The sequence below is a fragment of the Botrytis porri genome, assembly GCF_014898465.1.
Source record: "Botrytis porri strain MUCL 3234 chromosome Unknown BPOR_006, whole genome shotgun sequence".
In the NCBI taxonomy this organism is placed as follows: domain Eukaryota; kingdom Fungi; phylum Ascomycota; class Leotiomycetes; order Helotiales; family Sclerotiniaceae; genus Botrytis; species Botrytis porri.
In genome coordinates, this window is record NW_024066080.1 from 1871715 (window position 1) to 1894518 (window position 22804).

At 43.7% G+C, this 22804-nt stretch overlaps 9 protein-coding genes across 9 annotated transcripts; 5 read left to right on the forward strand and 4 right to left on the reverse strand.

Moving 5' to 3' along the window:
• Positions 1-1847: 1847 nt before the first annotated feature.
• On the reverse strand, positions 1848-3746 carry EAF01_005069 (uncharacterized protein; the record flags this gene model as incomplete). Its single annotated transcript, XM_038913324.1, has 4 exons — positions 1848-2076; positions 2126-2516; positions 2569-2948; positions 2995-3746. 4 exons carry the CDS (start codon positions 3744-3746, stop codon positions 1848-1850), a joined length of 1752 nt encoding a protein of 583 aa, XP_038771410.1.
• Positions 3747-5034: 1288 nt separating this feature from the next.
• Positions 5035-6450, reverse strand: EAF01_005070 (uncharacterized protein; the record flags this gene model as incomplete). The annotated part of the gene is made up of 1 exon (XM_038913325.1): positions 5035-6450. One exon carries the CDS (start codon positions 6448-6450, stop codon positions 5035-5037), a length of 1416 nt encoding a protein of 471 aa, XP_038771411.1.
• A 735-nt stretch (positions 6451-7185) lies between these two features.
• On the forward strand, positions 7186-11746 carry EAF01_005071 (uncharacterized protein; the record flags this gene model as incomplete). The annotated part of the gene is made up of 4 exons (XM_038913326.1): positions 7186-7324; positions 7379-9558; positions 9618-10774; positions 10828-11746. The coding sequence occupies 4 exons, from the start codon at positions 7186-7188 to the stop codon at positions 11744-11746; spliced, it is 4395 nt and encodes a 1464-aa protein (XP_038771412.1).
• Positions 11747-12417: 671 nt separating this feature from the next.
• Positions 12418-13907, forward strand: EAF01_005072 (uncharacterized protein; the record flags this gene model as incomplete). Its single annotated transcript, XM_038913327.1, has 3 exons — positions 12418-12864; positions 12920-13594; positions 13662-13907. 3 exons carry the CDS (start codon positions 12418-12420, stop codon positions 13905-13907), a joined length of 1368 nt encoding a protein of 455 aa, XP_038771413.1.
• A 974-nt stretch (positions 13908-14881) lies between these two features.
• On the forward strand, positions 14882-15394 carry EAF01_005073 (uncharacterized protein; the record flags this gene model as incomplete). Its single annotated transcript, XM_038913328.1, has 1 exon — positions 14882-15394. The coding sequence occupies one exon, from the start codon at positions 14882-14884 to the stop codon at positions 15392-15394; it is 513 nt and encodes a 170-aa protein (XP_038771414.1).
• A 165-nt stretch (positions 15395-15559) lies between these two features.
• On the forward strand, positions 15560-16213 carry EAF01_005074 (uncharacterized protein; the record flags this gene model as incomplete). The annotated part of the gene is made up of 1 exon (XM_038913329.1): positions 15560-16213. One exon carries the CDS (start codon positions 15560-15562, stop codon positions 16211-16213), a length of 654 nt encoding a protein of 217 aa, XP_038771415.1.
• A 539-nt stretch (positions 16214-16752) lies between these two features.
• EAF01_005075 (uncharacterized protein) lies at positions 16753-20603 on the reverse strand (the record flags this gene model as incomplete). The annotated part of the gene is made up of 2 exons (XM_038913330.1): positions 16753-20249; positions 20333-20603. 2 exons carry the CDS (start codon positions 20601-20603, stop codon positions 16753-16755), a joined length of 3768 nt encoding a protein of 1255 aa, XP_038771416.1.
• Positions 20604-21737: 1134 nt separating this feature from the next.
• Positions 21738-21971, forward strand: EAF01_005076 (uncharacterized protein; the record flags this gene model as incomplete). Its single annotated transcript, XM_038913331.1, has 1 exon — positions 21738-21971. The coding sequence occupies one exon, from the start codon at positions 21738-21740 to the stop codon at positions 21969-21971; it is 234 nt and encodes a 77-aa protein (XP_038771417.1).
• A 436-nt stretch (positions 21972-22407) lies between these two features.
• Positions 22408-22743, reverse strand: EAF01_005077 (uncharacterized protein; the record flags this gene model as incomplete). Its single annotated transcript, XM_038913332.1, has 1 exon — positions 22408-22743. The coding sequence occupies one exon, from the start codon at positions 22741-22743 to the stop codon at positions 22408-22410; it is 336 nt and encodes a 111-aa protein (XP_038771418.1).
• Between the last annotated feature and the right edge of the window lie 61 nt (positions 22744-22804).

Below are 22804 nucleotides of genomic sequence, written 5' to 3' on the forward strand. Positions count from 1 at the left end.
TTTTAGAATTTTCTATAAGAAATGTATTAATATTTAAATTCTAATATATAATCTTTTTTAAATAGTTTTCTTTTTATATATAAATCAATTACTAATAAGTGAGAGAATTTCGATAAGAATTTCTTATCTTATTTATTTCGAATTAAGAATTAGTTTTTATAATATTAAAAAAAAAAATTCAATTTAGTATATAACTTTAAAAGAATAAATGAAATAAAAAAGAAAAGAAGAAAATTATTAATTCAAATTTAACAAATCGATTAATATAATTATATTTAAATTATATCAAAAACTGAAATTCTAATTCAATTTAATAAAATTATAATTAATTTAATTATAATAATTAAGCTATTTTTATTTATACTTTAAATATTAGGATATATGATTAATCAAGTTTTCCTTAATTAGTATATAAAAATTATAGAATTCTTTTATTCAATACAAAACCTTGAAAAGATTAATAAAAAGAAAAGAAAAGAAATATTAATATGAATTATAATTTAAGGAATTGATTGATATAAATTTTTTCAAATTATCTCAAAAATTGAAATTTATATTCAATATAAAATTATTTGAATAAACTTAAATAATAATATAGTTTTAATATTTAATCTTTCTTATTCAAATACTTTTATATTGAATATAAATTTCAATTTTTGAGATAATTTGAATTTTTTTTATATCAATCGATTCCTTGAATTCTAATTCATACTAATATCTCTTTTTTTTCATATATTTTTTTAAGGCTGTATTTTGAATTGAATATTCTTATTATTATAAACACACTATTAAATTCTAAATACGCTTTCAGCCTATGCAAAACCTAACTTTTCAGGTATTGACAAAATGATTCAAATGGGCCTCGGTAAAGAGACTAGCAGTGTCTTTTAGTACCCCATTGTTTCGCATCTTCAAGGTTTCCTAACCACATGTTCATCTAAATTTTTGTTTCGTTTGTAGATTTTCCGTTTGTCAACACGCATCTACCATTATGTTGCTGCCACCCATTCAAAGTCGGCAAAATCTACATTCGTGGCGGCTATGCATGCACGAAATTTCGCAGTTGATTAGAGACAGGTAAGGAGGCGGCACAGTAAACGGGAACTCTGAAGAAGAAAAGCGATTTGTTTGAACCTACCCCCAATCATTTAGATTGTGGGAGGAAATGGGCATTCCTCGTTCGCAAATGAAGGGGTACTTGTTATACGCGGCGTTCATGGTTGGTGAAAGATATTGCTCGTCTATCCATGGTTGATGAGACAGAGCAACTACTGCATATATTGATTCTATCTTCTATTCTCGTCACCATCAAATAACGATTGGATAAAAAACAATGACCAGCTATTATTCAATAATGCCGTGGCGCCGTCTTGGAACTCGAAATCATACTACATAGGTTTGTAGATGCCTATCTGTAGGTACTCGTCTAGGCATGTGATCGTTTCGAGGCTGAATGCAATGGCTGGAGTCATTCGCTTCTTATTGCTCATCAAATCACGGTCTGTACAAGTTCAAGGATAGATGTATGAGGGCCAAATTCCGAGACAAGAATCTCATAATTAAATAATATGGTAAAAATGTAGTAAGAGCCATCAAGTATAATAATCAAGATAATACACCCAAAATCCAAAGTAGGAAGTTGTCTCTCGTTGTGACTCGTATATCAAAATCTCGTGCGCCTCAACGCCCGCAATCATCTCGTCCCACCCGTTTTCTGACTCCTAGGCCATAGCCTCATCTTACATGTAGTCGGTGGTATCAATTGAAGGTGAAATCAACGAAAGAGCCTGGACAAGGAACGATGGCTGTGTAACTTCAATCGCTTCCTTGATCATTTTTGTGAATAATCAATGTCGATCAGATGCTGGTGTCCATTCATTTACCCAGCTATACTTATCAACAATCCACTGACAGTAATCTCTCCATCTCGTGGTCCATTCCTTAGTAACGTTTTTTTTCTCCTCGTCATTCATGCAGCTATACTCTAAACTCCACTCTGCAAGTTGCTTCCAGCCATGAAGAGACATTGATTCAGAGCCAATCATTACTTGATAAAAGTCGTGAGATAAGGATGATCTATTATCTGTCAGTGAACGTTTGTTCAATTGGAATTAAGAGAACATGCCTATAGAATGTAGCGTTATCGCTATTAATCGTACAAGGCACATCGTTTGCCAGTAATACCGGAAGGTTGTGTCCCGCAATGTTCGGAGTGAGGCCAAGAACCTCGTTGGAGATAGGACATGATTCGATGGCAATTTTCTTTTCTTTGAATATTTCCATGAGAATAGGATGTCTTGCGACTGCATAACCATGCCCTATTCTCTTCGCATTTAGTAATATTGCATCGAAAAGATTGCCGTCCACTTTTCCGCCAACCTCTAGCGTCTCCCCACAATGGAATAGAAATGGTATATCTAGCTTTTGATCTCGACATTTCCGACGAAATGCAAGAAACTCGGGCACGAAATGTCGAAGCTCGTTTCCCATCTCCTCATGGCCCACAAGATCAAACCCTAGATTCTCATTAGTGGATGTGTGTGTGCTAGACATTCAAAGCAGACTAACCACAAAGTAGTTTCTGATACTTCTTCTTCAAATCAATGCACTCGTCTAACGCTATCTCGATTTTACCTCTATCGAATGAGCGAGGTGTGCAATAAATGACTTTCATGCCCCCAAAGTACTGGCCTTTGCTTCGAATCTCCTGCATAGTCCGGTGGAGCTCTTCGTTGATAATATTCATAATCCCCTCATTGCCAATAGTTCTTGTGCCATCATCAGACTTGAGAGAATTTGTAGCCATAAAATTCGGGCGTATTTCAGCATACTGAATGTTATCTTCGACGAAATCTTTAATGCACTCCTTGGTGTAGTTCCTGAATGCGGACTCATAAGCGAACAATCCTTTCATCATCTGAGTCCTATAATTAAACTTCTCCCAGATGCTAAATTTATTAGCCATGAATTTTCCCATCGAATGTGTGTACATACCCGCGACTAGTTTGAGAGCAACTATGGGCCTCGTCTTCCGAAATCAACATTTTTCTCTCGAGCCATATTTCAGCACCAGTCGTGCCGCTCAACCTTGTATCACTTTCGTCCACAAAATTGAACTGCCTTTGAAATTGCTTGTATGGCATCCATCTGTTGGGGACATAATCAATATCTGTGACATCTCCCAGAGGAACAAAGGTTTCTTTTTCCTCTCCTTTCACGTGGGTCGCTTCATGAGGTGTCATTACCATAAAAGAGATTCGTGAAGCTGTGTAATTTTCTCGTGACGTTAGAGGTAGAGTACTACGGATGTACATTGCATCAATATCTCTCGCTTGTTGTATCAAGAATCGTGCTGGTAAACATGAATTGAAATGAATGTGAAGATGAGCTCCTTTTGGCATTCGTTTTGCAATCTTCATTAATTCCGTGCCATTGATCAGATCCACGTTTCCCAGAAAGTGCTCTCCTTGAGTTCTCTTCTCAGTAGCGAGATCTTCCGCGTCGACAGATTTTCCATGAGTATTATCCCAATCATAATTTCTGATTCTCTGAACAATTTTGGCCGCCTTTTTTTCCACTTCTGAAGCCAATTCTTCAGCTTTCGCATCAAATGCAGTTCTCCGTTCAGCCAGCTGAAGAGACTGAAGAGCTTTATCATAATCTTCTGGGGTGTCGAATTCTCTTTTCTCAATCGCAAGACGCCAGATTTCCTTTGCTCTTGTCCCGGGTCTTCCAGATTGGGGCATCTTCAAGATACTGGATCTCGGCTTCTCTCTCTGGACCTCTTTGATTTCGCTGTCCGGCGCTCCCTCGCCGTCTTTCAATATAGAGCACAAAACACCCATCCCATCCAGCACGAATATCACGATGTTCTACAAGCAGTGCAGCCTAACAGGACTGTAGATCTGGAGTGAATTACAAGCTATAAGTATCCGTACAGATTGTCATTGCCAGATTGCCCGAATATGTTGGAGATGTTAGTTGCGAAAATTATCAAGATGTCGCATGCTCGAGTGGCCTTGTGAGAAGCTCAGCCACCCTGATCAGTGAGATTACTGTGTGTTTGCGAAAGGGCTTAGAGCTCCTATTGGCTGCGGACCTCGTGCTTGTGTGATGAGAGCGCTAGACCTGCGTTGAGTTGTAATTGCAGGCGATTGTCAAATTATGTACTGAAACTTATTCAAAATAGAGGACTCTTTTTGTATGTGGTTGTTCAAGGGCGAATCGAATGAGGAAGAAGCGATGTCCTGGTTACATTCTATAATAATTGTTATAAAAAGCTCAAAAGGGATCGTAAACAAGCATCGATGGCTGATAGTTGATGAGGGGATTCCACCTGGTAGTTATCAAGATAAGCAGGCTTATCATGGACCGAGCATGGCAATGCAAGGCTGAATTCAAGGCGATTTTGTGTAACCATGGCACTGGAACTTATACTAGCTGGGTACCTAGTATATACACAAGCTACAGTTGACATTGACCATCTGAGTTGGACTGCCGAGCTTGGCCCATTACCGGTGGCCTTTTTACATTGGGGATGCCTTCAGTTGCTGTTCACACGGGGCTATACGAAGCTCGCCGAATACTCACCAGCGCTTGAACAGCACATACATACAGTACTACTAGAGCTCAGCTCTGAATAATTGGAAGATCGGTGTCATAAATATTGGCCCAAGCACTTCAGAATTGTCATCTGAGTGGAGAACATGTTCTCTTGTGAAATACATGAACACATCCAGTACGTGAAGTCTTAAAATTAAGCCTCAAGACGTGAACATTACTTTCCAGATCTGGTTGGTCTCAAAACATTCACGAAGAGGAAGTCGGTGTGCGGAAGACGAAGTCTGAAAGTGTATCATGTACAGAGGACAACTTTTGTATTATGAATGTAGCAAAACTACTCTATTATGTGAACTTGCGCCAAACGCTCCTTTGCTACCCAGCCAATTGATCGCCTGAAAGGTCTAAAATCTTTCTTGTGCTAAAACGTTGGCATCCATTCATTATCGAGCTACCAATCCAAAAGGTAAATCTCTAGTCCTCAAATTTGATACCCTTTTTTCCTTCAACATCAATGAAACCGCCTCTGTAACTTCCACGCTTCTTTTTGTTCTTCTCCTTGGTGAAACCCTTGCCTTTGGTAACAATCAAATCCTCATGAGCCTTTAACGCATAGTCATATGGTACGAATGCGTTACTGGCCAATCTTGGGTCGACCTTGGTGTCTTTTGGAATGCGAGAAAATGGTGTATTTTGTTTTCTAGGAAGCTTCGCGGCAGGCATTGGTGGCAATGGGGGATCTAGTACTTTGTCATTAGATGAGCCCTTGCCTTCGGAAAGAGTCTCGCTGGAGTCTGAGCTAGCGCCTGGCTCTTTCTTTGTAACTTTGCCAGCATCGCTTTCGGAATCAGAGTCGGAACTGGAGTCGGAAGATGAATCGGAATCAGGCAATGGAGTTTTCTTCGCAATTGATTGTGTAGAAGAATCGGAATCAGAACCGGAGTCGGAGTCCGAGTCGGACGAATCAGTAGAGCTAGAATCATCTTCAGAGCTAGATTCCGATGAAGATGCTGAAGACTCTTTGTCAGTTGCAGCTGTCTTGGCCTTCTTGGATTTTGGGGCATCTTCATCTGAACTTGAATCCGAATCGGAAGACGATGAATCGCTATCCGAAGTAGCTTTTCGTTTTAAAGTGTTGACCTTTGGTTTCGGTGAGGGGGATTTGACAACTGATGGCGCATCATCTTCATCATCGGCATCACTATCGGAACTGCTCGAAGAGGAAGACGAGGAGGAAGAAGAGGAAGAGGAAGATCTTCGGGAAGCATTTTTCTTGGCTGGTGGAGCATCCGCCATCTCGACATCGCTTTCCTCTTCACTCTCTTCCTCACTGCTCGAATCACTACTGTCACTGCTGCTACTACTGCTGCTCGAGGTATCCTCAGCAGAAGCCTTGGTTGCCTTGGCTGCCTTTGGCTTTGGGGGTTCGTTCTTTTGAGTGGCCGCAGCTTTGAGTGCCGCAATCTCCTCTTTAGACGCCTGCCATTCATTATAGATATCTTCAAGGGAGGTGGTAGTGCTGTTGCCTCCTGCAGTTGCGTCCTCTCGGTTGCGACGTTCAGTCTTCAAAGTGCGACTAGTTTGCATGAGTTCGTGCTGTTCGAGGAATTTGCCGACAAGGTCGAGTAAATGAGAAGGAATTCCAGACTTTGGGGGTTCGCCTGCATCTCGACGGTTGAGTAGATCTTGTGCAATTTTTTTGTCCTGTTTGTTTTTCGAACGTCCTTCATTGCCAAATTTGTTAGCTGGGGCTTGATTGGCATCAGCACCAGAGCCAGCAGGGAAAAGCCAATCTGGTTGTGGTTGACCAGCAGGTGTTCTTCTCTTTCCCAATGCCTGCATATTGGCATTATCCGCCGCCATGTTGCGTTTGTTCTGCTTTGGCCTCATACTTAGATGAGTGGAATTGAAGAAATATTGGTTTGGGTATCGGCCGCAAAAAATAAAAAAGTCCAGCTTATCGGCAGAAAAAAAAAGTTCCCAAGGGAGGGAGAAATGATAAAAAGCGGCTAATCTGTAATAAGATTAGTGTCCTTTGGCTTGATGCGGCGTCCGAGTCCGCCTCGACTATCAAGAGCCTGGTGAGAATTCATGAAGATTTTGAAGGTAAGAGGACTCATCAGTAGGCATAGAGGGAGCCATTCTTAAAGCCTCGCTATCCTTGACCCTTTGCATATCAGAATACTGTAGATTCAATTAAACTACCAGATTGTTCGTGATCTCTCTGCCAAAACACTTTATCGACATTCATGATTGATGATTGAACTGAAAGATTCAATAGGGAAGGTATGGCCAAAGGTCGGATCTTATTATGCCCGTTTCGAAGGTCCTTGATTATGTAATGCGAATGGTGGCTGCGTGCTTGCTGGTTTGATGTCAGGGAACAGGACTTAGAAAGCTGGAGTCAAACTGTAAGCACCAAATAACCTAATATTTGACTTGCACCTCATATACTCTTCTATCTATGTGGGTTGTGCTGGGACTTTTGATTGCTATTTAAGAACTCCAAAAAATGATTTTCGAGCCAACCGCAGAACAACTCCCAAGTCGCCATCACGAATAAATGATTGAAAAGGATACACAGAACAGTCGTCTCGATTTAACGAACGTGGCTCCGCCTGCCACATGGACGGCTCTACACGAACTGGCTCTAGCGGGGTCACTGGCAGCGACAGGAGTGGTATGAGTAGGGCGGAAAGATTCGAAGATGAGAAGAGACGAATCATTGAAAGCTGTTTTGGGAAAAAGGATCCAGATGGCTCCTGTAAGATTAGCCCAGTTTGCGCTGAAGGTGCCAGCTAACCCATCGGTCATCTAGTATTGGAATCATACATCACACACATAAGAATCATTGAGGATGCTGCCTATCCCTCTACCCCCCCTCCTTTGAACGCAAATCCAGATGCCAAAAAACCTCGTCTTATAATTGTTGCAGTGCGCAAATCTGGACGAGTCCGTATGCACAAAGCTAGGGAGAATGCGAACGGAAGCTTTTCAATAGGCAAAACTTGGATGCTCGATGATCTATCTGCGGTAGAGTCTTTTAGTGGAGCAGTGCCTGCGAGCGCTGAAGAAGAGCAACGCAAGCAATGGGCTGGTGGAATGGGATTCATTGTAACAATTGGAAAGCCCTATTATTGGCAGGCCAATACACAGAAAGAAAAGCAATTCTTCATCGCAAGCTTGGTCAAGATTTACACAAAATATACTGGCGGAAAAGCGCCAGAACTCATTGGGTTCGACTCAAGAGAAAGAGAACAATTGTCTGGTATCTCTTCTGCTGCACGACCACAACAACCTCCCCCCCAAGAGATGCGGCGGCCCTCGCAACCCCAGCAGCCATCCTCTTCCGCATCTTCTCCTTATGAACAGAATCAAAGTCGACCGTTCAAACGCGATCCGTCCCGAGAGCCAGTACTTCGTAGCCAACCTAGCCGAGATGCTATGCAACGCCCACCAGGTCAAATGCCGCCCAATGCTAGTCCAGCCTTTCCACAACAAAACTCCAGACCTCCTATGCGACCACCGCGCGATGTTTCGCCAAATCCCGGTGCTAAGCTAACTGGTGTTACACCTCAACAGAGTCAAGCAAGTCTGCGTAGACTGGAGGGGGCTAATCCAAGCCAGGAGTCTTTTGGGCGCAGTGACGACAGCAGTAGCTTACCACCTCGCTCGCGCGGTGGTACCAATGGGTTACCTAACACACCTGGTCGCTTTCCTGATAGGAGTGTTACGCCGAATTCCCAACGCGGTCCTCCTGAAGCCGGATTTCCAAGTCCGAAACGAGACAGGTCAGCGGATGCGCCGCCAATGCCTGCTCCACTAACTATTCCACCGGAGAGACGTCGGCCGCCAATGCCAAATATTGGAGATGCATCTCGGTTGCGTAGTGCGGACTCCATGGACAATATTGTGCCGGCGCCATTAGCCAGTCCTGGCATGCGGAGAGATGATATGCGTCCTCCTACTCGGAGCAGTGAACGATCGATACCTCGCGAACGAGATACTAATGGAAATGCCAGCATCGATAGCAAGCTCACAGAGCCAGCAGCATTGGAAACACCCCGCGATGATATGGGAGATAGCAGCAAGAACGAAACTCCGCCAGCTCCTACACCTGCGCCGGCTGTGAATTCCCCCGTCTCTCCTATTGCTTCACCTACTAGCCCCATTTCACCTTCAGCAGAGGAGCAAGAGGATGAGGAACTGCGCCCGGGCCTAGGACCAATGATTAAAAAGAAATCCAAGGGTGACATTGCGAGTACTTTCCTTAGGGCCGCTAAAAATGCAAACGGATTTAAGCCTCGTGCTGGTGGTGCTGCCGAACGTCTTAGAGAAGCAGCACTGGCAGCTAAGTCTCCCAACGGCCCTGATGGTATAACCGGTGTGGTTCCAGCGCCTTCCTTGCTTCGGGCCTTAAGTAGTGATAGTGCGACTACAGTTAATACCATCCCTGCTACTGTACCTGCTGCTGTGCCCGCTGCTTCGCCCGAAGTTCCATCTCCTCCGGTTGAAGCCCTCCCAGAGAAATCAGCTGCACGTAAACCTAATCCTGAAGTTGTTCCCGAAGTCAAGATCACAGTCCCTGACAAAGATATACCTAGCACTGTTGAAGCTCCCTCAAAGACATCTGATACAGGATCACTCGACAAGCCAAAGGTTCGCGAACCTAGGCGGCCAAAATCTGCCTCCGAGGCTATGCAAAAAGAGCTTGCGTCTTTAGGTATTGACCCAAGTTTCTTGGATGGTCGAGGCTCGGATCTTGTCAATGCTTGGGATGAGTTTGGATGGGTAGGAGAAGGTGTTCATACAAAAGTCATCGATACTTTAAAGGATGATGTTGAGCGAGAGCTCAACAAGGTTCAAGCTAGAGGCTGGCTAAACCGATTAGAAGAGGAGGATGAGCGAGTTGAAGCGATCAAAAGAGGACTAGATACATGTATGGATGAATGTGACGAACTTGATGGTTTGCTCACATTGTATCTTGTGGAGCTCGGCGTAAGTTATTCCCATAAATGCTTTTCTGGAGAACTCTGTGTATTAATAAAATATTTCAGACACTCAACGAGGACATTGCCTACATCGAAGCCCAGTCACAAGGTCTGCAAGTACAAACAGCCAATCAAAAGCTCTTGCAAGTTGAGCTTCAATCTTTATTGGACACGATATCGATTTCATCATCACAGCTTGAATGCCTCAAGACAGCATCGCTGGAGCGACCTCATGATCTCGAGTTGATTGAAAAGTCCCTAGTTGTATTATTTAAAGCTATGGTCACTATTGATCCTTCACTCAGTATTTCTGGTCCCAGAAGAAGCGAAGATGGCAGCGTTCGTTCTGGGAAGACTGGAGGTTTCGGCAATAGCGAGATTGGAAGCATGCGAGTCCTGCAAGAGAAAAAAGATGTATACCGAGTTACGAGCGTTGAGTTTCTCCAGCGCTTGCATTCTTTCTTACAAATGAAATTCCGCGCTGCAATTGACGAAACGAGAAAAGCGTTAGACAGAGAAAAGGGTGGTAATATCAGTAGAGCAGCTGGGAAGGGCCAACTTGACCCACGTCATCATGATCTTGCGAGAAATGCCCTTTGGAGATACAGTCCACTGATGTTGTTCTCCAGAGAGGTTGCCCCCGATGAATGGGAGAGATTTTTGTTAGATTACGAGTCTGCATGCAAACCTTTGTACCAGGACGAGTTCAGGGACGCTGTTTTTGCCTGGAAGCGGATCGCTAGGAAAGCACATGGGGATGAATCTGATATCTTGTTTACATCACAAACTGAAAAACATACCGAAGGCCTCGCAACCACGACGGCCAGAAAACTGACGGTGAAAAGAAGTCAAACGTTAGCAAAGATACGATCCCCAATTGGCGACGGCGGCAACAAAGCTAGCTCAGATAAGGCGGATGGTCGACTACCTCCAAACGAAGTATTTACGGGTGCCCTTGATGAAATGATTCCAATCATGAGCATGGAGCAAAATTTTATTGTCGAATTTTTCCATATCACATCACTAGAGCAACACGATTTTGCAGATTCCATCGCTGCTGCACCACCAGACTTGCGACGAGGTGGTGACTTGAGAAGGCCAAAAGTTATGGACCCGAACCGGATCTTGGCAAAACGTGTCGTGCAGACCATGGAAGAAATTTACGCTTTCTGGGCTGGTGATATGCAAGCACTCGTAGACTGGTCCCTCCAATCTGATCCATTGTAAGTCCACTATCATTAAACTAATCAGAAAACCTCACTAATTCTTTGAATAGGCAAGGTGTCGGAATACTCGTTTCAATTGAACGCAAGCTTGTCGACCTCGAGGAATCGAGCCAGGAATACCTGGCACGCACACTTCAAAAACTACATGCTCGTTTACTGGGCCTTTTTAACAAGTTTGTCGATGAGCAAATACGCGCCATCGAAGACACCAAAGTCAAAATAAAGAAGCGAAAAGGTGTTATTGGCTTCATAAGGATATTCCCTTCATTCTCGCTGGCAATAGAAACGATGCTGATGTCCGCCGATGGCCTCGAAGTTCGACAAATCGTAAATAATGCATATTCGCGATTGAACAAAACCATGTTTGAGTCTCTAAAAGTCATCGCAAGAGAGAACCCAAGTGCCCAGACTGCAGGCGCAGATCCAGAGGACAAGGAGGCCCTCAACTATCAGATTTTACTCATCGAAAATATGAACCACTACCTTGAAGAAGTGGATGTTCGCTCCAATCCGATACTTGAAGAATGGCGCGAGAATGCTAGCCAAGAAATGGATGAACACATGACATTGTATCTTGGTGCTGTGATTCGTAGGCCTTTAGGAAAGCTTCTCGATTTTCTAGAAAGCACTGAGAGTCTTATGCTTTCAAGACAACCTGGTGAATCGGCTTCAAGAATTTCCTCGATGCCTAGTCACTCTAAATCAACTTTCAAGAAAATCCTTGCTGGTTATGATGCTAAGGAGATTCGAAAAGGTATCGAAACTCTCAAAAAGCGAGTCGAAAAACATTTCGGCGATGCAGATGATCCAGGACTCAGTCGAGAACTTGTTATCAAGGTGCACCAACAATGCGAGAGATTGTACGAAAGAGTCGACGATAGAATTTTGACAATCAGCAGAGATGTTTATGATGGAGAGATTATTGCTGAATGGACAAGAGCCGACATTTCTGCAGCATTTAGGAAGTAGGTGTCCATGAAGGGATCAAGACTCTTCTATTCTGATTTCATTGAATATAAAATTTCAGTGAGATGTAATATGAGCTCAAACATATGATTAAAATGGGCGTTTCGAGGAGGGCGCGGGTAGTTATTACCATGACCGCAACAGACCTTGTAATTCTAGGGGATATACCATGAGCTTGAAGAATGAAGAGCAAAAAATAATCACTTTCCATAGCTGGCTACTTTTTTTTAATCCCTTGTTATTCTGAAAAACTTGAGCCTGAGCGAGTACCAACAGATCTAAGTTCTGATCCCCATCTTTTTTGTTTAGATGCTATTTATGTATGTACTGCTATGATAACCGAGGATATTAGACGGAAACTGACGGGTGAACACACCCACTCCGTATTGATCTCCGGCAGTAACTTGTTTTAGTGGTCAGTCTAACAGAAGAAGATGAGTAAGCACTATAATATATATCACTTCTTCCATTTCAGAATAAATTTATGATTGTTATTGTCGACAATCTTCTGAGGTTTGTTAGTTTTCGCCTATCAAATCAGACTTAGTATTCGCTTCTTCATAGGTTTAACTTACCCCTATCACTGCAGGTATCTTATTGCATTGGAACTTTAATGGTCAGATGAAATTTGGATATTGAAATACTCAATCCAAAACAGATACCGAAGCATTATCATGGCGCCTGCAATTGATAGGCATCCTCTTCCGGACCTTTCAAATCGTGTGAATAATGAGACGAATCGAATGGGTGTTCTAAATGTAGACGAACGCCAGTCGCCTCGAAACACGTTCGAATTACGGCCTGTAACTCGCCAAAGACGCATCACAATTCTCATCTCAAGCTTTTTGACAATATGTATCACGATTGGTCTCAATCAATCTTATGGCGTGTTTCAGAGTTACTATATTTCCGAAGCCCAAACCATGCTTCCGAAATCCACTCGTAACGAAGGCGCCTTGGTAGCTTTCGTGGGAACGCTCGGGTCTGGCCTTACATGGGCGGGTAGCGTTGTGGTAAATCCTATGATGGCAAGACTAGGTATGAAAGGCTCCAGATATATCTGTGTGATGGGAGTTGCTTTCATGAGCCTAGGCTTTGGATTGGCTAGTGTCTGTAAAGAAGTTCGATCACTACAGTCCCCCCCTCACTATATCATTAACTGAATCTTCCCACTAGGTTTGGCAACTTTTATTGACACAAGGCTTGCTATATGGCATCGGTTCATCGTTTCTTTACTATCCAATTCTCAGCACAGCACCAGAGTATTTTACGACCCACCGCGGCTCAGCTATGGGGTTTATCCTATCAGGTGCAGGTATTGGCGGGCTCGTTTTCTCTCCTTTGATACGCTTTCTTCTGACATCAATTGGACCAAGATGGACGCTCCGTTTACTATCTCTTCTCGTGTTGATCGTTGCGTTGCCGATTGCCGCCACTGCAGCTCCATCGCGATTCATAGGAAGGAGACAAACTCACGTCGATCTCAAATTGGCCATAAAGCCTGCGTTCATCTTTAGCGTTGGAGCTGGCTTCCTACAAGCGGGAGGCAACGGACTACCGTTCACATTTTTGGCTGAGTACTCCGTGGCTTTGGGCTACACGTCTGCTTTTGGGGCCACGTTGCTAGCTGTTTCAAACGGTATTAATTCTATAAGTCGAGTTATGACGGGATTTGCTGGTGATAGGTTTGGGAGACAAAATACTTTAATTCTGACAGTCATTTTGTGCGTTACATCGGTGTTGGGATTCTGGTTAGGGAGTTCTACTTCAGATGGTAACAAGGCATTGTGGTTACTTTTTGTGGTTTTTTATGGAGTTGCAGGTGGTGGTTATAATGCTCTATTTCCAACGGTATGTCACTTTTTCCCCGTCTCTGTGCATCTCAACCTGTCCAATTCGCTTACATATGAACCGAAAGACTGTGGCGGAAGTGTTTGGACTCCAGGCCTACGCTAGCGTGAATGGGTTTATCTATTTTGTTCGAGGCCTCGGAACCATGCTTGGTAGTCCGGTTGGTGGCAAAATTCTGGGGGAGAGCAAGCTGGGAAATTATCGTTCGGTGATTTTGTTTGATGCTGCGCTTTTGTCTGGCGCTACATTCTGCGTTATTGCAGTGCGATTCTTTGATTCTGTGGAAAAGAGATCTTGGAAGTGGATAGCTTAAGTCTTAAGTTGTGCATCATTACATCATCATATTCTAGCGAAGTTCTAGGACATAGATCTTTAGATTGTCACAACCTCCATATAGCAAGGCGTACGGGAATTATTATACATCTCTGAATAAGGGCCCCTTATACCAACCAACTTTAATAGTTTAGTGTCTTCCACTACTTGCATGCCGTTGATTGGTGGGACTTTTGTACTTCACAGGCTCAGCCAGTCATTTCGCTAAATTTAAAGATCATTTTCTATCGTTTGGAATGGAGTCTAAAAAGGAGGGCGCGTTGCACATGATACAATCGAAAAGTTAGGCAATGATGCATGTGACAGCTTTGGGTAATAGAGGTTCATTGCACACTGTCCAGTTCTTGATTGACAAATGTCTGCGCAGAAAACTCTTTTCAACGCAGCCCCTTTCCCCGGAAAACAATTCTTAGCGTCTGACCCTAGAAAAGTACCAACAAGAAATACACTCTGATATCATTGAGTGCCAAATCGAAGCGAAGGCCAAGCTACTCTTTCATTATAGGACATGAAATGTTTAGAGTTGGTCATTATATCATCATTCCATACCTAATGGGCTATTGTAAAGCCACCATCTTCGGTCCTTTCGATACTAGGTAAATGTAACAATATTGAAAAGTCGGCGCTTAGAAACCAACAAGTCAAGCGCAATCAATTCTATTGGTTATATAGCTAAAGATATACCAATATTGAATGCATGAGAGGTCGATTTAAAGGCCATTAGGCCTATAAGGCTGAAGTGTCTAAAGACATCGAAAATTTCACCTTGCCTTGGTTTTGGCCTCGATGAGGTCGTTCAATATTTCCCTTCGTCGTGGGTCCGAGCTTATATATCTCTTGAGAAATTGTATATCATTCATACGATGCATCGGATCTGTATTATCTTTTGTTCATACAAGTTTGTGGACATGCTTTTCCCTGTATATTAAAAAAATCTTATTTGATACATGAATAATGGCTGCAGTGCATGTCCGATCCAAGCTGATGGCTCGTGATCAGTTATTAAATAAAAGCTCTTTAATTGACACAGCTTCATCAGCCTCAATAGAAAGAAATGAAGTAGAGCAACCAATCTCTTCCATCAACCTTCCAGTCGGAGCGGAAATTGGTATTGGTCTTATCATCGGCATTGTTACTTGCACGTTAGTGCTTGCCATTTTACTACTAATCAGCTGCATCAGAAAGAATCAAGTTCAACGTCTTACAGCAAAGGATCAACCAGTACCCTTTGTGCATGAGGAGGATAATCCTCTAGCACGCCGTCTATCATCGATGCAGGACTTGGAGATATATCAGAAGACACCGGATGAAGAGCGCTCGTACGTTACTTCACAACATCGGTGGACCAGCCCCGATGATGTCGCACTTAGATATGAGCCTCGTGAGCAGCACGGGGGACAGAGAGATAGTTTCGATGAAATACAACCGCGAAGTCACGAAGAACCCGTTGATAGACAAAATAAATAGCATACTAACCCCATTTCACATGTTTCCTCAAACTCCGGGGAAGAAACACCAAGCTACTCATCCCATCATGCTTCCTTCGATTCCTGGACAAACTCCCCAACTAGCATATCCCAAGTTCCCAGTTACAAATCATCATACTCCTCCCAACAACAGCAAGAACAGCTTATGCATCCGTTAAACTCATACTCATCACCTAGTCAAAGCCATCGTCATCAACAAGAAGTATACATACCCCAACAAGAATCAATCAAAATCCGACAACCAGTACCATCCTATAGTCGATGGCGAAATCACAGAATACTGAATAGAACCTATTCGGCGGGAAGTGTACAACAGATACCCAATCGAGACGAAACGCAATCGCAATCGCAACTAGAGACGAAACAAGAAGTCAAGCACGTTATGGATGAAAAAGTCAAGGTAAAAAGAGGAAGTGCTGCAGATAACCATTCTGCAAGCAATTCAGAGTCTTCTAAAAATAGGAAACATCTCAAAGCTGTACCGAAAAGGAAGACTAAAGATAGAAGTCCGCGCGAAAATTCCTTCTTGACGAAAACATCTAATTTCCAGAAAGTATCTGCTAAACGTAATTCCACGGTCTCAGCAGAGCCAAAAACAAGATTGAATTTGAAAGCAGCAAATCAAGACCAAGATAGAAAGAGAGATCAGATACCCCATCCGCTTCAATCTCATCCTTACTCCCCAATACCAAATATCGAGATCTCCGAATCTCACACCAAGGAAAAATCTCTACCTTCACCACCCATCGAGCATCCTGCGATCCCCGAACTTGAGGGCTCAGAACAGAAGTTCTTATGACTATCACGGAGCAAATTATTGCCAGAACTGTGGGGAATAAGAAACGAGGTAGGATATCGTTTTAGAATTTTCTTTAGTATCTGTGTCCATCTATGGATTCTGATCGATCGTTTGTATGTTTTCGGTTGGAGGTATGCATGTATCTAGGATAGAAATGTAGCTCCCAATATTAAATCTTGTCAATGATTCAAATTTCACATTCAAGGCTTGTATCAAATTGTCTGCTTGAATTTCCATAAATCTCATATAGCCGAAAAGAAGAACGATGTAAATACTAAAAGGGGTATCGAAAAGACTACAAAAGCTACCGCCAACAATCTAAATGATTTTGCTCCTGAGCTCTCCAGAAACGATCGTGAGTTAAAAATTAATATATACATTGAAATTTTCTATGCCCCTTAACCTTTATTTTCGTAGTCGTTGAACGTAAGGATATCGAATCATATCATAACATAAAATCGTCCCCATAAATGCATACGCGCAGGCATTGGAGATCGTCTTGCCACTTTAGCATGCGCGATGACTCGCCCACTACACTCCTAGGCCTCGTCATCCGGCGGCAACTCGCCTCCGACCTTCTTCAGCCATCTCACAATCCTCCCCCTCACTTCATCCAGCTCAGTCCCCAAGCCACTCCTCCAAAGCTCTTCTACAACTTTCACCTTCTCCTTCAAATCATCTGTGAGTCTTCCCTCTTCTTCCCTCTTCACTGCCTCTAATTCTCTTTCCACCTCTTCTTTTCCTTCTCCCTGAGCTACGCGTTGAGTTGCCATTAATCGACAATTTGCTGCCGTTACTCCCACTTTAACTTCGTGTAATAAACAGAGTAAATTCGTCTGACTTTCGATAAACTGATATGTTGATTTACCCGTGTGGACTAAGAGTGTATACAAATATTGCAATGGAAAATCGTAATAACTTGGGTTTTCCTCGTATTCTTCTTTGGGGATTTGTATCATAAAGTCTTCTAAATCTCTATCTTTCGGTATCTGCTCAACCAAACGACTGAGAGAGGGAGCAATATCCCAGAAAGCACCGAGTTGAACTTCCACGCCTCGAACTACATTTTCTTCAATAATATCCATGAATTCCTCTGTACGCTTGAGGATCTCGGATTCAAATTCTTGTTTGCGTTTTTGAGCATCTTCTGCGAAGAAGGATTCTGCGCCGCGCACTTTTTCGGTATTTTGGGATAGGCGATAAGGAGTTATTATCATTTCTTTGTAACGATCATTACGATCTGAGAGTAATTCGTAAACTTCACGGTGGAGTTGTTCACGAGCTTCGAAAATCCATTTGAGAAGGGTCAATTTTTCAATGAGCTCTGGTTGTTCGTCACCTTCTTCCTGGGTAGAAGTTGGATTCTGGTTTCTTGAGTCATTAAAGAGTTTACTTCGTAGCTGTTCGAAAAGATCAGTGGCTGATTGAATACGGGTCATAAGTAATTCGTTGACAGGAAGAACGACTTGAGATTGAAAGAGTTCAAAGATAGATTTGGCGGTTTCCTTCGATTTTAGAAGCTCGCTGGTGACAGAATCTGCTTCGTATGCAGCTGCATCGGCGTACGAGATTGTTCCAGCTTCAATATCGCGTTGCATACGAAGACGTAGTGATGCTCGACGTTTGGAGGCAGCAGCATTTTGATCTTCCCGCATCTGAGCGCTATCCCTCGAGAAGCGTTCTTTAGTGGCAGCTACTTCAGTGATGTCGCTTAAGGTACGAACAGTTGTACGGATGCTTGTGAGATCTGGATGGTTGTTATTGACTGCTGGGTGGTGACGGGGATAAGGTGGAGGCAATGTGACCAATCTTGAAACATCAAGGTGCTCTGGGTTTGGTGTGAAGGGCGTTCGCGGAACAAGGGCTGGGGGAACGATTGGCTGGAACACAGGAGATACTTGATTCGGTTGGTGGAAGCCAGCTTTCTCTTGTGGATATTCGTTGGGACCTAGATGGGCTGGATTACTCGGCCCACCAAATGTGTTCTCCATTGGTGATCCCGAAGATTGATCTCCTTCACCAAATTGTAGCGCTTCACGCAATTCCTTTGGCATGCCCATATACTTTGATTCCCGTTTTGATCTTTCAAATCTTGACGAAGTAGCTCCATCTGATCCATATTGACTAACCTCCCACCATCTGCTTGAAGGCCTTCCTCTTGAACTTGCACCATCAAGTGCCTCACTAACGCTCATACTGGGGATTGGTGATAAGGAAGGCATATAGCCAGGTTGACTCCACCATTGTGAATTTTGTTGTATTAGAGCTGGAGATGGTGGACCTGCTGAATTAGCTCTAGATCCAGGTCTTGAATTCGGGCTTGAGGCTGGCCTCGTAGGTGGGCGAGATCCAGATCGTGGTTCTGAGTTTTGTAATTGTAGATTTTCCTTCACGGCTCCCACTAGCGAGCCCCTATGAGATCTTGGCGCAGCTGACGATGCAGGTGTAAATTCACTTGCACGAGACGTCGAAGAGTCTCTACGAGTACTAGTATTAGGGCGAAATAAGTCCCGAGTTAAATCTAGAATCTCGGATCCCATTGCATCAATAGCAGACGCATAACGGTCTCGACGAATTCTAGATTCATTTACAATGAATTCAGCAAAAATGCGTACACGGTCTGTATCATTTGTTGCACTAGCTTCTCTTTGAACAAATATTTCATGTCTTTCTGCTGCAGAGCAGGCGAAATCATCATTTGGGGTCATTTGAGACATTTGACTTGCAACAGATTTACCTGTTGCAGGCTGGGATGCATTCGAAGCAGCAATGACTGCGGAGTCATTTTTAGGAATGATTAAGGAAGGCGGACGGCTATTGGGAGTCTTTTGAACCATCCTTGACTGTGGTGGGGGAGTTGGCAAGGATTTCAAAGGAATTGATGGTGAGTGTTCTATTGTGGATGATCTGATAGACTCAGGAGAGAAAGGCGGAGTAGGCGCCACTGGTCTAGGAGTCGAGCCTCTAGAGCCAGTGGCAGTTCCATTCAAACGATCAGGAGTGGTCAAATTGTGCTGCATGGGTTGGGACGATCTTGGAGTTTCTGAATAATTAGATGATCTTCCGCTCCTCGGAGTTGCCCTGGTTATCGTTTGACGCCTCGCTAGGGGCACAACAATATCACTAGGAGTAATCGCTTCTGCCCAAGGATTATTTGATTGTTCAATAGCCGATTCAGGGTAGGCTATCCTCCCACTTCTACTTTCACTTCTTCTTTCACGAATTGTTTTATCTCCTCTGACTGCTCGTGATCTTGCCAAGCTAGAAGAGCTTGAGTCGGAAATCGAATCAGTCGCTGTGTTAGAAATGTTACTCGAAGTATCAATGTGGAGCGTGGGACTTTCTACGCGGTTTCGAGGATATGCTGCTACGGGTGTCTCGTCCGGCCAATCTGATGCTGCGGCAGAAGCTTGTGGTGGAGGGGAAAGTGGAGTAGGTGGAACCGGACCTAAAGAAGATGAAGGGAGCGGTCTTCGCGTAGGGGGAGAGGTTACAGTTTCAAGTGTACGGGTCATACTTTGGGATCTCGGGGGTGGAGGAACACCAGGTGGAGGCGGGGGTAGGGGCATTCCAGGCTGCCATCGAGTAGTAGATGGATCTCGCGAATGCGCCGGGGATGCTGAGCTGATGGCCCCTGTAGATGCAGCTCTACGGGACCCCGGAGGCAAAACATTGACCGAAATAGGCTCTGCAAGTTCTTGGCGAGTTTGTTCCACAACTCTTCTTGGAATGGGTGGAACTGGTGGTATTGGTTCCCTGTTTGCTGGTGACATTCTGGGATTTTCAGAATGATTAACTGGCCTTCTAGAGAATCCAAAGATGCCATGTGGTCGGTCATTTGATCCAGCTCTCGATCGCCCACCAGGTGGAGGGGGATAATTTGGGTGTGGGGTACTTGGGGTCGGAGTGTGAGGGGTATGTGAAATATCTGGGGAGGACCGATATGCCTGTGGGGGAGAAGACACATGCTCATCTGGCCCTCCTGCCGGTCTATTGCTTCGCGGTGGCGAGTATGGGGGTGGAGCCGGAATCACTACTACAATTGATATTAGCTTTTACTACCCTGCGCACACTGTGGATGTAATTCGAAATTTAAAAACAATTTTTGAAATCAAGTACCATCTGGATCGTGAAGTGGCCTGGCAGAATAGTGCGAAGCATCTGAACCACCACTGACGCTGGGAGATGAAGTCCATTGTGAAGGGTTGTACTGTCGCACCGAGCTCAGAGGTGTATTGTACTGTGATGGATGATATCCAAATGCTGAGCTCGGATTTCCAGAAATAGCAGATCCCGGAGTCTGATGGTGAGGAGGAGTGACTTGAAGAGATGTTGTGATGGGATTCAGTTCCATTCTCCTTCGGAAACCATGCTCTCTATGAGGGTTCATTGTCGTGTCTTTAAAGTCTCCCGATTCTAAAAATAGCAACACGAAGGTGCTATCGCGACAAACGAGACTTAACCTCTACACTCAAGCACTTAAGCACTCAAGCCAGGCTTTCGTCCTATTTAGACGATTTTGCCTTTGGTCTCATCTGAACATCAAGATGTAAACGGGTCGAGTTGAGTGTGAGGTGAAGTTTTCAAGTTGTGAAGGATATCCCTTTTTTTTTCCTTCGGGATCGACCACCCTTTAGGTCATGGTGGGATTTTTTGATTCGAAGGGGCGAGATGGCTGTATTTGAAGCCTGGTAGCATGGTCAAAGGAAGATGCTCCCATCCTTACCTTACAACACCACCAACTTCAGGGTTCCAAATATGGCATGGCCCACGATTGGAGTTATCGAAGTTGATGTGCATGATTAAATCTGCCCGCCTTTTTCATATTGAACCAATCAGATAATAATACAGTGACATTTCGACATGGATCTAGTCTGCTAGTCTTCATTTGATATGTTCAGCGCTTACGGGCTCCCCCTCTCCCCTCCCAACGATTCATGCGCCAAACCATATCCGTGCTCTTAAAAGGGTGTATTGACGGCTTCGACAGCAATATAGGAAGCATTGAAGCTTTCATTTGATATGTATATGCACCGTTGAGGGTAAGCCGTGGTGTGTACCTGAATTAGAATGTGTATATGTAATTTTTGAGTACAAAGCGTGATAATCCTTCATATCGAAATCGAAATCGAAAATCTCGAGGACATGACTTATATGTTTCTCTAACAGAGAATGCAGACCAACAATATCAACTATAATTATCACTTACGCAGTACTTCGTACTTAATTCTTAAAGATCGTGGAGAGAAATGTATAGCATGTGGAGCCCGAGACCAACAAAATGCTTTCTATAGGATAACTAAAAATAGAGTCATCAAATGTCTTATCTTTTTTCCCCTTCCATCTTCACCGATTAAGCATCTCACAATTGCAACAGTTAGGATATACTCCGTCGGGACTTACGAGGATAGGTAGCCAGGTAATCACAAGCTATAATTGTATTGCCCTTGCTTCGGTATGGAATTGCTACTCTAGCAGTGAGATGTTAGCGTGGAAATCCTGGACTGATCAATTCATTAGACACATGGGTGAAGACATCTCGGTAGGTGCGATATTGGATGGAAGTGATGTGTGGGACAAGAAACGTAGCTTGAGCTTGGCAATTGGGCAAGAAGAAAGGCTTGAGAAACCTCATCTGGATACCGAGGCGGCACTTTCATCACAGTCGGTATTATGTATCAAAATCTCACAGTGGATCTCATCAAGTCGACATGTCACTGAGCAACAGCACGAAGTGAGCATCATTACTACAGAGTAGAAGCTCCTTTTTTTCACATTGCTTATCTGACATGGATGGATTGTCAATCCAACTTCGACCGTGATACCGTACAGTAAACGAGACAAAATTGAGTTCCAACAACAAGTTACTGCTTAAGTTTTATTATTTATGTCTAGAAGCTAGCCTACTGAATGAGGCCTGGGTTGCATTACTTCATTGTCGGTTCGATCTGTACAGCGAAGCTCATATTTCACACAAATATCTTCCGGCCCTATCGAAACTGGTATGATACTGGGGTGATAGCTCGTCCTTAGTATGCGCACAAGGCATTGAACAGGAATAACCTCAAGAGTTACCATATCCCAAAGCTCTGGATAGTGGGTCCATCAATAGGCTTCCGTCTTATTCGCTGTCAAGATTTCGCGTCCTCCATTGATTTGCATGAGCGATGTTGTCGTTACAACCGCTTCGACCCTCACTGGACTTTGCCCCCATTTCCATCTTGCCCATACGAAAACTCTTCCGGTAGATCCATTCCCACCCTCCTGGCAGTCAAGCGTACTCGCTCTTCTTCATCCATATTCATCCCAGGGTTATATCTCTCAAGTAATGTGGCATACATCCTTTGCGCCTTGACATATTGTAGGAATTGATCTGCTTGCTCGATTGGCGTGCCTGTTTCCGAGGCTATGGTCTTGCGAATGCGAGATTGTAGAGGTGAGCGGGATTCTTGTGTGAGAGGTCGAGATGGAAGTTCGCGGAGGAACGAACGGTAGAGCGAGCGCAATTTTGTAGGCGTAATAGAAGACATTTTCGTAGTTGTCCGCGCCGATGAGAGTGAGGTTTGAGGAAGTTGATGAGGAGTGTGAAAT